Genomic DNA, 14,185 nt, shown 5'->3' with positions numbered 1-14,185 from the left:
AGGAGGGGGCTGAAGGGTGGTTCAGTAAATTTGCTGATGACACCAAGATTGGTGGAGTAGTGGATGAGGTGGAGCTCTGTTGTAGGCTGCAAAGAGACATTGATAGGATGCAGAGCTGGGCCGAAAAATGGCAGATGGAGTTTAACCCTGATAAGTGCGAGGTGATTCATTTTGGTAGGACAAATTTGAATGCGAATTACAGGGTCAACGGCAGGGTACTGAGGAATGTGGAGGAACAGAGAGATCTTGGGGATCATATCCACAGATCTCTGAAGGTTGCCACTCAAGTGGATAGAGCCGTGAAGAAGGCCCATAGTGTGTTATCCTTTATTAACGGGGTTTGAGTTTAAGAGCCGTGGGGTCATGCTGCAACTGTACAGGACCTTGGTGAGACCACATTTGGAATATTGTGTGCAGTTCTGGTCACCTCACTATAAGAAGGACGTGGAAGCATTGGAAAGAGTGCAGAGGAGATTTACCAGGATGCTGCCTGGTTTGGAGGGTAGGTCTTATGAGGAAAGGTTGAGGGAGCTAGGGCTTTTCTCTTTAGAGCGAAGGAGGATGAGAGGCGACTTAATAGAGGTTTATAAGATGATGAGGGGGATAGATAGAGTGGACGTTCAGAGACTATTTCCTCAGGTGGATGTCGCTGTTACTCGGGGGCATAACTATAAGGTTCGTGGTGGGAGATATCGGAGGGATGTACGAGGTACGTTCTTTACTCAGAGTGGTTGGGGTATGGAATGGACTGCCTGCAGTGATAGTGGAGTCGGGCACTTCAGGAACTTTCAAGCAGGTATTGGATAGGCACATGGAGCACACCAGAATGATAGGAAGTGGGATAGCTTGATCTTGGTTTCGGACAAAGCTCGGCACAACATCGAGGGCCGAAGGGCCTGTACTGTGGTGTACTGTTCTATGTTTCCCCAGTTGAAAATATCCCGCTATCGGTGGAGTCCAAGCATATAGCTAGTAGGTTTCACAGCACTGGATGCTCTAGATCTTGTGATAATACATTGGACATACTGTGGTCTTGGGAGAGAGACCTCATAGTAAATATTGATGAGGTGACATGGGGTGATATTTGAAAATGTGCTAATAAAATTTCAGTCTGTAATAGAACAAAAGAATCTCAGCTTAAGATATTATACCATCTGCATATTACTCCAAGCTTGCAGCACAGGTTTCATCCTGCCATATCCTTCTTGTGCCAAAAGTGCAAATTGAACACGGGATTACCTGCATTGTTGGTCCTGTGTCAACATTAAAGCCGACTGGTTCAATGTTCACAAAGAGCTTGAGAGGGTCTTTGATACGGCCTGAGAGTTTGATCCCATGCATATGATTCTAGGTCTCCCAAACTAAAAGATCAGTAATGCAACTGGGAAAAGGTAATGCAATATCTTAATATTTGGAGCATGGAAAAATATCCTTTGTTTGTGGAATATAAATGAGTCAATTCGGAATTGATATAAAGTCACTCTGAAATGTACACCAATAGAATTCTTAACTTGTTTACTTCGAGCTAAATTGGATACATTTTGTAAAGTGTAGGAGACTCATCTTAAAGTTCTGGGCTCCACGTTGTCTAGTTTACTCCTGTGAGCTTGGTTGTGCACTGCTGAACCAATTGTGGCTGAATCCTATTATGTTGATTAACCACCCCCCCAACCCATCCTTTGATATATCCTTTTATTACTTGTGTGGTGGTAGGCACTGGATAAAATGAATAATCTGAACCAATTAGATTGGTAATTTTCTTTTTTCTCTTTCTACATGTATTTGTTTGAAAATGATCTTGCTGTACTGTACCACTCTTTGAGAGTTAGTTGCCTTAATTTTATAAAATGAAAAAAAATCAATGAAAGTATATATTTTTAAAACTTCAGTTATTTCCCTATTGCTTGTGTTTCTTAAATGTATGTAGTCCCGTCTATTTTTTAAAAATGTCTTTTTCTAATTCTCAGCTCCTTGATAACCCTCGCTAACAGCACTTTCTTACCAACCAATAAACCTGTGTTTCTCCCGTGGTCTTTAGCATTAGTTGCTGCTGATTGCTGTCCTGGTGTCCTCCTCTTGCACTCTCCTTGTAGCTAGCAGCTCGTGGTTAGCTATTGTCAAAATATAAAAACTATCACAGTTTGATTACTTGAGAAAAAAAGTAACATTTTTAGGGGTGAAATTTATCTATGTCAGCAGCATAAATGGGTTCATAGCAAATCATCAGACAGGTTCTTTACATCGCACCAGTTTTTATTTTTCATGAACTAGGAAAATATTGCCGATATTTTTAATTTCAAGTAAAAAGAGCAGTGATATCAGGAAACAAGCTTCCAAAGAATTTGAACTATTATTCAGTGAAAAAAGATTGCGTGAAATGAAAAATCAGCTACTGATTTGCTACAAACCTGTTTTGCACTGCTGGTGAAGACCAATTTCACCCCGAAGTCCATCTATCCTCTCCTAAAAAGCAGGACCTCTAGGGTAGCGATCTCTGGACTACTCCCAGTGCCATGTGCTAGTGAGGCTAGGAACAGGGAGATTGTACAGCTGAACGTGTGGCTAAAGGACTGGTGCAGGAGGGAGGGTTTCAAATTCGTGGATCACTGGGAAGTCTTCAAGAGAGGATGGCACCTGTACAAGAAGGACGGGTTACACCTAAACTGGAGGGGCACGAATATCCTAGCTGGGAGTTTTGCTAGTGTGGTTCAGGTGGGTTTAAACTAATGTGGCAGGGGGGTGGGGATCAGAACAATAGGTCAATAAGCATAGAGGCTGGGGACAAGGTTGGGGCCAAGACAAGGCTATCTAAGAGGAAGAGCATTCTGGGGGAGGATGACCTCAGTGGGCCTGGAGGTCTGGAGTGCATCTGCTTCAATGCAAGGAGCGTCACGGGCAAGACAGACGAGCTTGGAGCCTTAATACTTGCGCGGAACTTGGATGTGGTTGCAGTGACGGAGACTTGGTTAAAAGGACAGGACTGGCAGCTGAATATTCCGGGGTATAAGTGTTTTAGGCGAGACAGAGAAGGGGCTAGGAGAGGTGAGGGAGTAGCAATGCTGGTTAGGGAGAATATTACAGCGGTACAGAGGGTGGACAATTTGGAAGGGTCAGGTAACGAGTCACTGTGGGTGGAGCTCAGAAACAGGAAGGGCGCAGTCACTATGCTGGGGGTATACTACAGGCCTCCCAACCGCCCACGGGAAGTTGAGGAACGGATATGTAAGGAGATTCTGGACAGGTGCAGAAAAAATAGGGTTGTTGTAGTGGGAGACTTTAATTTCCCTTGTATAGACTGGAAATCGCTTAGGGCTGGGGGCCTGGACGGGGAAGAATTTATAAAATGCGTACAGGAAGGTTCTTTGGAACAATATGTTGACAGTCCAACTAGAGAGGGGGCTATACTGGACCCAGTACTGGGGGATGAGCCCGGTCGGGTCATCAAAGTTTCATTAGGGGAACATGTGGCAAATGGTGACCACAACTCTGTAAACTTTAGGATAGTAATGGAAAAAGATGAGTGTTGTCCTATGGGTAAGGTGCTGAATTGGGGGAAGGCTAACTACAGCCGGATTAGGCAGGATTTGGTGGCTGTTGATTGGGAGAGGCTGTTCGAGGGTAAATCCACATCTGGCATGTGGGAGTCTTTTAAGGAGCAGTTGATAGGAGTGCAGGACAGGCATGTGCCTGTAAAGAGGAAGGATAGGAAAGGTAGGATTCGGGAGCCGTGGATAACCAGTGAAATTGTGGGTCTAATCAAAAAGAAAAAAGAGGCATACATGAGGCAGCTAAAAACAGATGAAGCACTGGAGGAATACAGAGAAAGTAGCAAAGAACTCAAACAGGGAGTTACAAGGGCAAAAAGGGGTCACGAAATGTCCTTGGCAGACAGGATTAAAGAGAATCCTAAGGCATTTTATACATACGTTAGGAACAAGAGGGTTGTTAGGGAAAGAATCGGACCTCTCAGGGACAAAAGAGGGGAATTATGCTTAGAACCAAAGGAAGTAGGAGAGATCCTAAACGAATACTTTGCATCAGTATTCACAAAGGAGAGGGACATGTTGACTGGTAGTGTCTCAGAGAGATGTGTTGACCCGTTAGAAAAAATCTCAATTACAAGGGAGTAAGTGTTAGGTTTTTTAGGAAACATTAAGACAGACAAATCCCCAGGGCAGATGGCATCTATCCTAGACTCCTCAGGGAGGCAAGAGATGAAATTGCTGGGCCTCTAACAGAAATCTTTGTCTCTTCGCTGGACACAGGTGAGGTCCCAGAGGATTGGAGGATAGCAAATGTGGTCCCGTTATTTAAGAAGGGTAGCAAGGATAACCCGGGTAATTATAGGCCAGTGAGCTTGACGTCCGTGGTAGGGAAATTGTTGGAGAAGATTCTTAGAGATAGGATATATGCGCATTTAGAACTGAATAATCTCATTAGCGATAGACAGCATGGTTTTGTACGAGGGAGGTCATGCCTCACAAATTTGGTTGAGTTTTTTGAGGAGGTGACAAAAACGATTGACGAGGGAACGGCCGTGGATGTCGTCTATATGGATTTTAGTAAAGCGTTTGACAAGGTCCCTCATGGCAGGCTGGTGCAAAAGGTTTAATCTCACGGGATAAAAGGTGAGCTAGCAAGATGGGTGGAGAACTGGCTTAGCCAGAAGACAGAGGGTAACAGTGGAGGGGTCTTTTTCCGGTTGGAGGTCTGTGACTAGTGGTGTTCCGCAGGGCTCTGTACTGGGACCTCTGCTGTTTGTGATATATATAAATGATTTGGAGGAAGATGTAGCTGGTGTGATCAGTAAGTTTGCGGACAACACAAAGATTGCTGGAGTTGCGGATAGTGATGAACATTGTCAGAGAATACAGCAGGATATAGATAGGCTGGAAAATTGGGCATAGAAATGGAATTTAATCCAGATAAATGCGAAGTGATGCATTTTGGTAGATCTAATATAAGGGGGAGCTATACAATAAATGGCAGAACCATCAGGAGTATAGACACACAGAGGGACCTGGGTGTACAAGTCCACAGATCCTTAAAGGTGGCAGCACAGGTGGAGAGGGTGGTCAAGAAGGCATATGGCATGCTTGCCTTTATTGGACGGGGCATGGAATATAAAAGCTGGCATATGATGTTGCAGCTGTATAGAACGTTGGTTAGGCCACATTTGGAATACTGCATCCAGTTCTGGTCGCCACACTACCAGAAGGACGTGGAGGCTTTTGTTCTCCCTGGAAAGACGGAGGATGAGAGGCGACCTAATAGAGGTGTATAAAATTATGAAGGGCATAGATAGGGTGAACAGTGGGAAGCTTTTTCCCAGGTCGGAGGTGACGAACACAAGGGGTCACGGGTTCAAGGTGAGGGGGGCAAGGTTCAACACAGATGTCAGGGGGACGTATTTTACACAGAGGGTGGTGGGGGCCTGGAATGCACTGCCAAGCAAGGTGATTGAGGCGGATACGCTGGGATCGTTTAAGATTTATCTAGATAGCCACATGAACAGACTGAGAATAGAGGGATACAAACGAAAGGTCTAGTTGGGCACATGAGCGGCACAGGCTTGGAGGGCCGAAGGGCCTGTTCCTGTGCTGTATTCTTTGTTCTTTGTTCTTTGTAAAGTAACATAATCCAGTGATTTATCCAATTCACGTGTGCATCATGATATTTCTTGTAAGTGTGATATATTGATATTATTATTGACTTCAGGAAAAGCACAGAGAATCTTAACATAAACCCTCCTGAGCAAACCAAGGAAAAGGGAAAAGGTTTCTTCAGAGCAATAAAAAAGAAAAAGAAGAAATCACAAACTGTAAGTCTTTATTGCTTTCAAATAGTATTTATAATGGATTGTGAAGTTGGGGGAGGCTCATCTATTTATCATTTAACAATACTTTTCCAATGTTTATCTTGTGTGGAGTAAGTTAAGGATCTGATTGCTTTCGAGCAACTCACCAAAAGAGGAATGGATAATACAAACAGTCTTCACCCAGTTTGCCTGTTTTATGAATTTTCTTGAAGCTGTTTAATGTGATAGCAGAACACATCAATTTTTAAAATTTGAAGTATTTGAAAAAACAGTAGTTTGAAAAAAACAAATCTAAATGTATGATGGGACTTTTGTGCTAGTAGTGCAATGTGTGGGGCTATTATTTTGAATTGTTTTCAAAGATTCCTATATTTTTTGAACAAGGACATGAATCACTGTATATTTTTTAAAAAACTGATATGGCTTCTCCGATGTTAAGATGCCCATTTCAAATTTTAGGATCAGTCAATTGATGCAGTCTTTCTCATCCAAATCATTCTATCAGAAGGAAAATGCAACTTCCAACATGAACCATAACTAGAGTCACCAACAAAGAGATGCAGATGCTTTGCTAAACCAATCTTAATTAGAAATAATGTAATGTTTGTAACCAGAAAGGCAGAATCCTTGTTTTAAATCACTGAAACATATCAAGTATTATTATTAGATGATATTTGAAATTCAAATGTGTAAGACCGCATTCCTGAGAATTCATTAAGTTTGATCCTGAGAATTATGAAATCTCAAATTCCTCCAATGCAAGTTGTCCTGGAGATAACAAGGTTACCAAAGCAGATTCAAACTCATAGTGTTTGCAACAATAGTTTAACGAAGAATTTTAGTCTCTCAAAAACTTACGCATACAATCTGCCTGAGTCGAAGGACCTAGTTTTAGGTGATTGATCAAATCACTCTATCCTGACTGCAGTACTGAAGCTTGTCATTGGGGGACAATTCTCCCAGCCCACTGTGCTGCTCTATTAGCGCTGCGGGCCAGGAGCAATCAGAGGTGACCAGGCCTCCGCGTGTCTCCCAGCCCAAGTTTTTTTTTAGCGCGAACGGAATCACTTGGCGACAATTTACATGCTTTAACACCTTTACATATGATTAGCGGGTTCGCGGCCAAATCCACCTCCCCGCTACCAACTCACCCCTCTCCAGCGTGACCTCATGCTGGTGGCATTTACAACTGCCCTATAAAAGTCGGGACCTGGCATGGCAACTCTGAAGAGGAGAAAGGAGGTAAGTCTTGTGGAGCTGCAGCCGCCGGAGTGCAGGGAGGGTGGAGGCAGGGCCTGCAAAGTTTCTGGGTGGGTGGGGGAGTTCTGGAAGTGCTGTCCCCAGGCCCAGGGATGTTCTATTGTTCTGGCTGTGGGGTGGGTTGCTGATAGGGCTGCTGTTTCCAGGCACAGGGATATTCCATTGTTCTGGCTGTGGAGTAGGGTGGGAGACTTTACTGAGTGCTGCTTGAGGGCTCAGCAAGTCAGGCAGCTGGTGCTCCAAGCAGGGGAGCTTATGTTAACACAGACACTCAAACTGCATGGACTCTGTAGTGAATGGAAACCCATATTGTGATAATCAGGAGGCTGTCCCTGCCCTGTGTGCCTGACTTGCAACACTGCCTGGAAGGGAATGCTATATCAGCATCCATGGCAATGGCTCAATGGTGCGCAATGGCCATGCCTGCACACCAACCTATATGCGCTCCCTGCCTGCTGTGGCCATGATGCTAATGGCAGGCAACCTATTGAGGTGATGCAAGGCACCCCAGAGCATACAGGTTATTCCAAACGGGTTAGTATCTTTAGACCACCAGCCATTGTTAGTTGTTGATGTATTATCTAAAGTAGTCTCAACTTGTTAATTCTTACAGTCTGTTCCCTCATTTCAAACACATGTTTCACCTTTGAAGGCTTTGCTCAATTTAATATCTTTGTCTGGGAAAACAAAATTACTACAGAACTATGAGTTCAGCAAGTTTGAACAGAAGCCACTGGTTTCCCCATTGAATTGTCCTCAGTTCCTCAAGGCATGATGGTCATTTGGTCAAGGCAATTTGAGTGACAATTTGCTACTGAAAACAGCACATTTCTTATCAATGCCTTTGAGAGAAAAAGGTAGCATTTGTAGCAGGAAGTTCCTTTTCTGTGCAGTGGTTCTTTGTTCCTGTGCTTAGTAGAAATCCTCCCCAATATGAATAGGGAGATTTTGAAAGTACAAATTGATGTTTTATTCCTGAATGTACACTTAATGTGAAGTGAACAGAATGTCATCTTTTCTTACAGCAATTTGTAAGTTTGCTATTTTCCTGCAGCATTAAGTTGATATAAATTTCAGGGAGAGCTCTCTGGGTCTGCTAGCTCCCAGCGAGCATCGGCAGAAAAATGGGTTCCATACCGGTTACCAAACCCATTGCAACCCTTCCAGACCGCAATGCCGGCCCTGATCGGGTTCCCAGCCAGAGGGGCGAGAAGCCTATAAGTATTCAAATTGCCTCATTAGCATATCATTAGCAGGCCACGATGCTGATTCAGTGGCCGCTTGAGATGTTCCCGCCCCTCCAGCTAGAAGTCACACAGGTATGAATTGGTATAGCTCCTGAAAAGCAGAGACCTAGCAGACTGAGCAAGGAGGTAAGCTGCCACTTGAAGGTTATACCGGGGTGTACGGAGAATCTCACAATGCACATCTGGGTCGTGGTATCTGTGCTGGTGGCTCAGAGGTTCTCTCCCACCCGCACTACCCCTGCACACAGGAGTCCCCTTGCTGGACGTCCTTATGCTGTGGGGGAAGAGTTTGGAGAAATGCCACTTTGGAAAACTGACATCATTCTGTAGCTTGGTGTCAGTTGCGTGTCTCAGCTGTGATTTCTCCTTCCCCAATGATAATGTAATGCGCCCTGTCCACCTGCGAGGCTGCATTACTCTCAAAGGAATCCATGGGTACACTGGGCTTGCCCATGGTTCAGTCAATGACTCTGACCTGTTGGCACACCTCCAAGAACTGCTTCAGTGGGGTCTTCAGACACATTTGGGATCTTGCCCTTTCAAGACTGACTGTGGCCCATGTACAAACCCTCTCAATTCCTCTTGGTCACAGCTGCATACCTGGTTACGGAGAGGGTTAGCCAAGGAGAGCACATCAACCAGTATCAGCTGAATCAGTGTTTCGCCAGTCAGCCCTTGTGACATAGACAAATTGCTTATTGAGTCATTCACTAAAGGCCCCATTGGGGATCTCATTCTTTTGTCTCAGCCTCGCAGGTGCTAAATCTGGCCACAGCTACAGGGCAGTGGATAGGATTTCTAAACTCGCAGGCCTCCCCCCACTCCCGTACGACAGCCCATAATTCCTCAACAATGGCTTCACTTCACCAGCACACAGGTTCCTGACACAGCTCATACAGGAATGCGCCAGGATCCCTCCATGAGGCATTCTCCACTGCGCTCCCAGGCGAGCACAGGAAGAACTCAGCGGAGCCCATCATGGGCACCTTGCTATGCAGACAAAGGTTCTCCATGTGGATGAAAATATAACTGATGTCTAAGAGTTGAAGTACCAAGGAGTGGCCACCAGGTCACCCTTGGGGGATAGGGTTGTCAAGTGAGATGGGAGCACTGAAATGCCTTGGCTTTCATGGTGGAGGGGTGGGTGCATATCAGCCAGGCATTAGTGGAAAGGTTGATTGTTCCTTGTGTGGCCACACTGCAGTTTGAGTTTGATGTCCAGTGAGGTTAGGGATCACCTGACCCAGAGGCCATAGTTGAGCAGGGGCCAATGTCTGTGACCCTGCCATTTCACTCTTGGAGGAAGCAGCTCCTGCAAACTGCGTTGGCCAGCTGCAGTGGAGAGAGTTCATCCTTCAAATGCTACATGACTGAGGGATAAGGGAGGACTTGAGGGCAACAGGTTGTTTGATGATGCTGAGTGTCTCTTTCTCTTTGTCTCAGAGAGAGGAGACACTCTACCACCAGGAGCATCATTGAGAGGTGCATAGGCATCCTCAAGATGTGGTTCTGCTGTTTGAACCGTCCTGGCAGGGCGTACAATATAGCCCCCAAAGAGTGACATGGGTAGTGGTGACTTGTGTGCTGCTCAAACTTCGCAGTGGAGTGACATGATGGAGGTGGAAGTGGAGGAACATGCAGGGCGGCGAGGAGGAGGACAAGAAGTTGCTGAGAGAGTAAGATGTAGGAGCTTCATTGTCCGGCAGACCAAACCACCCTCAGTGAAGTGTCGATGTGACATCTCACCAGGGTGATGGCCCTGCATTGGCAGTGTTAGCAAGTTCTCATCGCAAGGCTATAGAGGGTGATGACAACTCGCTGTGAGGAAAGATGTGGTGCTCCTCATCATCTGAAGTCTGATTCCAGCTTTCGATGACAGCCACATCCCCCCCCCCCCCCCCCCCCCCCCCCCCCCCCCGCCAGCAGCTCATTGGTATGTGGAGATGACATATTAGTGTACAAGTGGTGTCCCCTTCCCTCTAACTACAAGTGTGAAAATTCATCTATGCCTACTCAGTGGCCCTCCATCTTTGGTTCGCCCCCACTCCTTCTAAGTGAGTCCCCAGGTTGCACATCAGAGGTGGAGGCAGAATGCTGATGATTGCACCCTCTGGCCTGTGATGCCCTTGGCGGCGTCCTCTGGAGAGCGTGGACATGGATGGGCCTGGCCAACCTTTGGGTGTACAGGTGACAACGTGCCACCCTGTTCTGCCCACTGTCAGAAAGGGGGGATTCAGGAGGACTGCACAAAGAACAATACAGCACAGGAACAGGCCCTTCGGCCCTCCAAGCCCGCGCCGCTCCCCGGTCCAGGATTGAATCCTGAATCCAGGATCCCCGCCCAATTTTCCAGCCTATCTACATACCAATATCCTATCCACCGAGCTGTCCCTCACAGCTACGATGCTTTGTTCATTACAACCTATTAACTCACCCCCACCCCCCTATTCCAGACCATGTGATCCCCAGGGAGAGGCGAAAACCCAGAGTGAAAAACCCCAGGGCCAATATGGGGAAAAAAAAAATCTGGGAAATTCCTCTCCGACCCCCTGAGGCGATCGAAACGAGTCCAGGAGATCACAATGGCCCTGATCGGAAAATGCTTCCCAACCCTAGTCATTTCCACTTCCATGAACACCATATGAATTCCCTGCCCCCGAGACAGGTTCCCAACTATCCGCAGTCTCGCTCTGTACTGGCACCAGCAAGATGATCATAGAATGAAGCCTTGAAACGAGAAACAAGGAACAATTAGCCCGCGCCGCTCCCTGGTCCAAACTAGACCACTCTTTTGTATCCCTCCATTCCCACTCCGGTCATATAGCTGTCTAGATAAGTCTTAAACGTTCCCAGTGTGTCCGCCTCCACCACCTTGCCCGGCAACACATTCCAGGCCCCCACGACCCTCTGTGTGAAATATGTCCTTCTGATATCTGTGTTAAACCTCCCCCCCTTCAAAGAACAAAGAACAGTACAGCACAGGAAACAGGCCTTCGGCCCTCCAAGCCTGTGCCGCTCCTTGGTCCAACTAGACCAATCGTTTGTATCCCTCCATTCCCAGGCTGCTCATGTGACTATCCAGGTAAGTCTTAAACGATGTCAGCGTGCCTGCCTCCACCACCCTACTTGGCAGCGCATTCCAGGCCCCCACCACCCTCTGTGTAAAAAACGTCCCTCTGATGTCTGAGTTATACTTCGCCCCTCTCAGCTTGAGCCCGTGACCCCTCGTGATCGTCACCTCCGACCTGGGAAAAAGCTTCCCACTGTTCACCCTATCTATACCCTTCATAATCTTGTATACCTCTATTAGATCTCCCCTCATTCTCCGTCTTTCCAAGGAGAACAACCCCAGTCTACCCAATCTCTCCTCATAGCTAAGACCCTCCATACCAGGCAACATCCTGGTAAACCTTCTCTGCACTCTCTCCAATGCCTCCACGTCCTTCTGGTAGTGCGGCAACCAGAACTGGACGCAGTACTCCAAATGCGGCCTAACCAGCGTTCTATACAGCTGCATCATCAGACTCCAGCTTTTATACTCTATACCCCGTCCTATAAAGGCAAGCATACCATATGCCTTCTTCACCACCTTCTCCACCTGTGTTGCCACCTTCAAGGATTTGTGGACTTGCACACCTAGGTCCCTCTGTGTTTCTATACTCCTGATGACTCTGCCATTTATTGCATAACTCCTCCCTACATTATTTCTTCCAAAATGCATCACTTCGCATTTATCCGGATTAAATTCCATCTGCCACCTCTCCGCCCAATTTTCCAGCCTATCTATATCCTGCTGTATTGCCCGACAATGCTCTTCGCTATCCGCAATTCCAGCCATCTTTGTGTCATCTGCAAACTTGCTGATTACACCAGTTACACCTTCTTCCAAATCATTTATATATATCACAAATAGCAGAGGTCCCAGTACAGAGCCCTGCGGAACACCACTGGTCACAGACCTCCAGCCGGAAAAAGACCCTTCGACCACTACCCTCTGTCTCCTATGGCCAAGCCAGTTCTCCACCCATCGAGCCACTTCTCCTTGTATCCCATGAGCCTTAACCTTCTTAACCAACCTGTCATGTGGGACTTTGTCAAATGCCTTACTGAAATCCATATGGACGACATCCACGGCCCTTCCTTCATCAACCGTTTTTGTCACTTCCTCAAAAAACTCCACCAAATTTGTAAGGCACGACCTCCCTCTTACAAAACCATGCTGTCTGTCACGAATGAGATTGTTCCGTTCTAAATGCACATACATCCTGTCTCTAAGAATCCTCTCCAACAACTTCCCTACCACGGACGTCAAGCTCACCGGCCTATAATTTCCTGGGTTATCCCTGCTACCCTTCTTAAACAACGGGACCACATTCGCTATCCTCCAATCCTCAGGGACCTCACCCGTGTCCAAAGAAGCGACAAAGATTTCCGTCAGAGGCCCAGCAATTTCCTCTCTCGTCTCCCTGAGCAGTCGAGGATAGATGCCATCAGGCCCTGGGGCTTTGTCAGTTTTAATGTTCCCTAAAAAACCTAACACTTCCTCTCTCGTAATGGAGATTTTCTCTAACGGGTCAACACCTCCCTCCGAGACACTCCCGGTTAACACGCCCCTCTCCTTCCTGAATACCGATGCAAAGTATTCATTTAGGATCTCCCCTATTCCCTTGGGTTCTAAGCATAATTCCCCTCCTTTGTCCCTGAGAGGTCCGATTTTCTCCCTGACAACTCTTTTGTTCCTAACGTATGAATAGAATGCCTTAGGATTCTCCTTAATCCTGCCTGCCAAGAACATCTCGTGCCCTCTTTTTGCCCTTCTAACTCCCCGTTTGAGATCTTTCCTACTCTCTCTGTATTCCTCCAGAGCTCCATCTGTTTTCAGTTGCCTGGACTTAACGTATGCCTCCCTTTTCATTTTAATCAGATCCTCAATTTCCCTGGTTATCCACGGCTCTCGAATCCTACCTTTCCTATCTTTCCTTTTTACAGGCACATGCCTATCCTGCAGCCTTATCAATAGTTCCTTAAAAGACTCCCACATGCCAGACGCGGACTTACCCTCGAACATCCTCTCCCAATCAACATCCACCAATTCCTGCCTAATCCGGCTATAGTCAGCCTTCCCCCAATTTAGCACCCTGCCCTTAGGACAGCACTCATCCTTGTCCATTACTATCCTAAAGTTAACAGAGTTGTGGTCACTATTTGCCACATGTTCCCCTACCGAAACTTTGACGACCTGACCGGGCTCATTTCCCAGAACTAGGTCCAGTATAGCCCCCTCTCTAGTCGGGCTATCTACATACTGTTCCAAAGAACCTTCCAGTACGCATTTTACAAATTCCTCCCCGTCCGGTCCCCCAGCTCTAAGCACTTTCCAGTCTGTGCCAGGGAAATTAAAGTCCCCCACTACAACAACCCTATGTTTTCTGCACCTATTCAGAATCTCCTGACATATCCTTTCCTCCACTTCCCGTGGGCTGTTGGGTGGTCTGTAGTACACCCCCAGCATAGTGACTGCACCCTTCCTGTTTCTGAGTTCCACCCACAGCGACTCAGTACATGACCCCTCTAAGTTGTCTACCCTCTGCACCGCGGTAATATGCTCCTTAACTAATATCGCTACTCCCCCACCTTTTTTAGCCCCTCCTCTGTCTCGCCTAAAACACTGATACCCCGGAATATTCAGCTGCCAGTCCTGTCCTTCTTTTAACCAAGTTTCCGTCACCGCAACCACATCCAAATTCCGCACAAGCATTAAGGCCCTAAGTTCGTCTGTTTTACCCGTTACACTCCTCGCATTGAAGCAGATGCACTCCAGACCTCCAGGCCCAGTCAGGTCCTCCTCCTCCAGAGTGCT

At 46.7% G+C, this 14,185-nt stretch overlaps 1 protein-coding gene across 3 annotated transcripts in view; it reads left to right on the top strand.

Moving 5' to 3' along the window:
• The window catches only part of LOC144506360 (cyclin-dependent kinase-like 5), a 206,086-nt gene that overhangs the window by 167,811 nt on the left and 24,090 nt on the right, over positions 1-14,185 (top strand). For all 3 annotated transcript variants that reach the window (XM_078232370.1, XM_078232368.1, XM_078232369.1), the window contains exon 16: positions 5,719-5,821. In XM_078232370.1, coding sequence (XP_078088496.1) covers positions 5,719-5,821 — 103 coding nt within the window. The remainder of the gene's footprint in view (positions 1-5,718; positions 5,822-14,185) is intronic.

Source organism: Mustelus asterias, chromosome 17 (assembly GCF_964213995.1).
Source record: "Mustelus asterias chromosome 17, sMusAst1.hap1.1, whole genome shotgun sequence".
Taxonomy (NCBI): Eukaryota; Metazoa; Chordata; class Chondrichthyes; order Carcharhiniformes; family Triakidae; genus Mustelus; species Mustelus asterias.
This window is presented reverse-complemented; position numbering and strand designations above follow the sequence as displayed.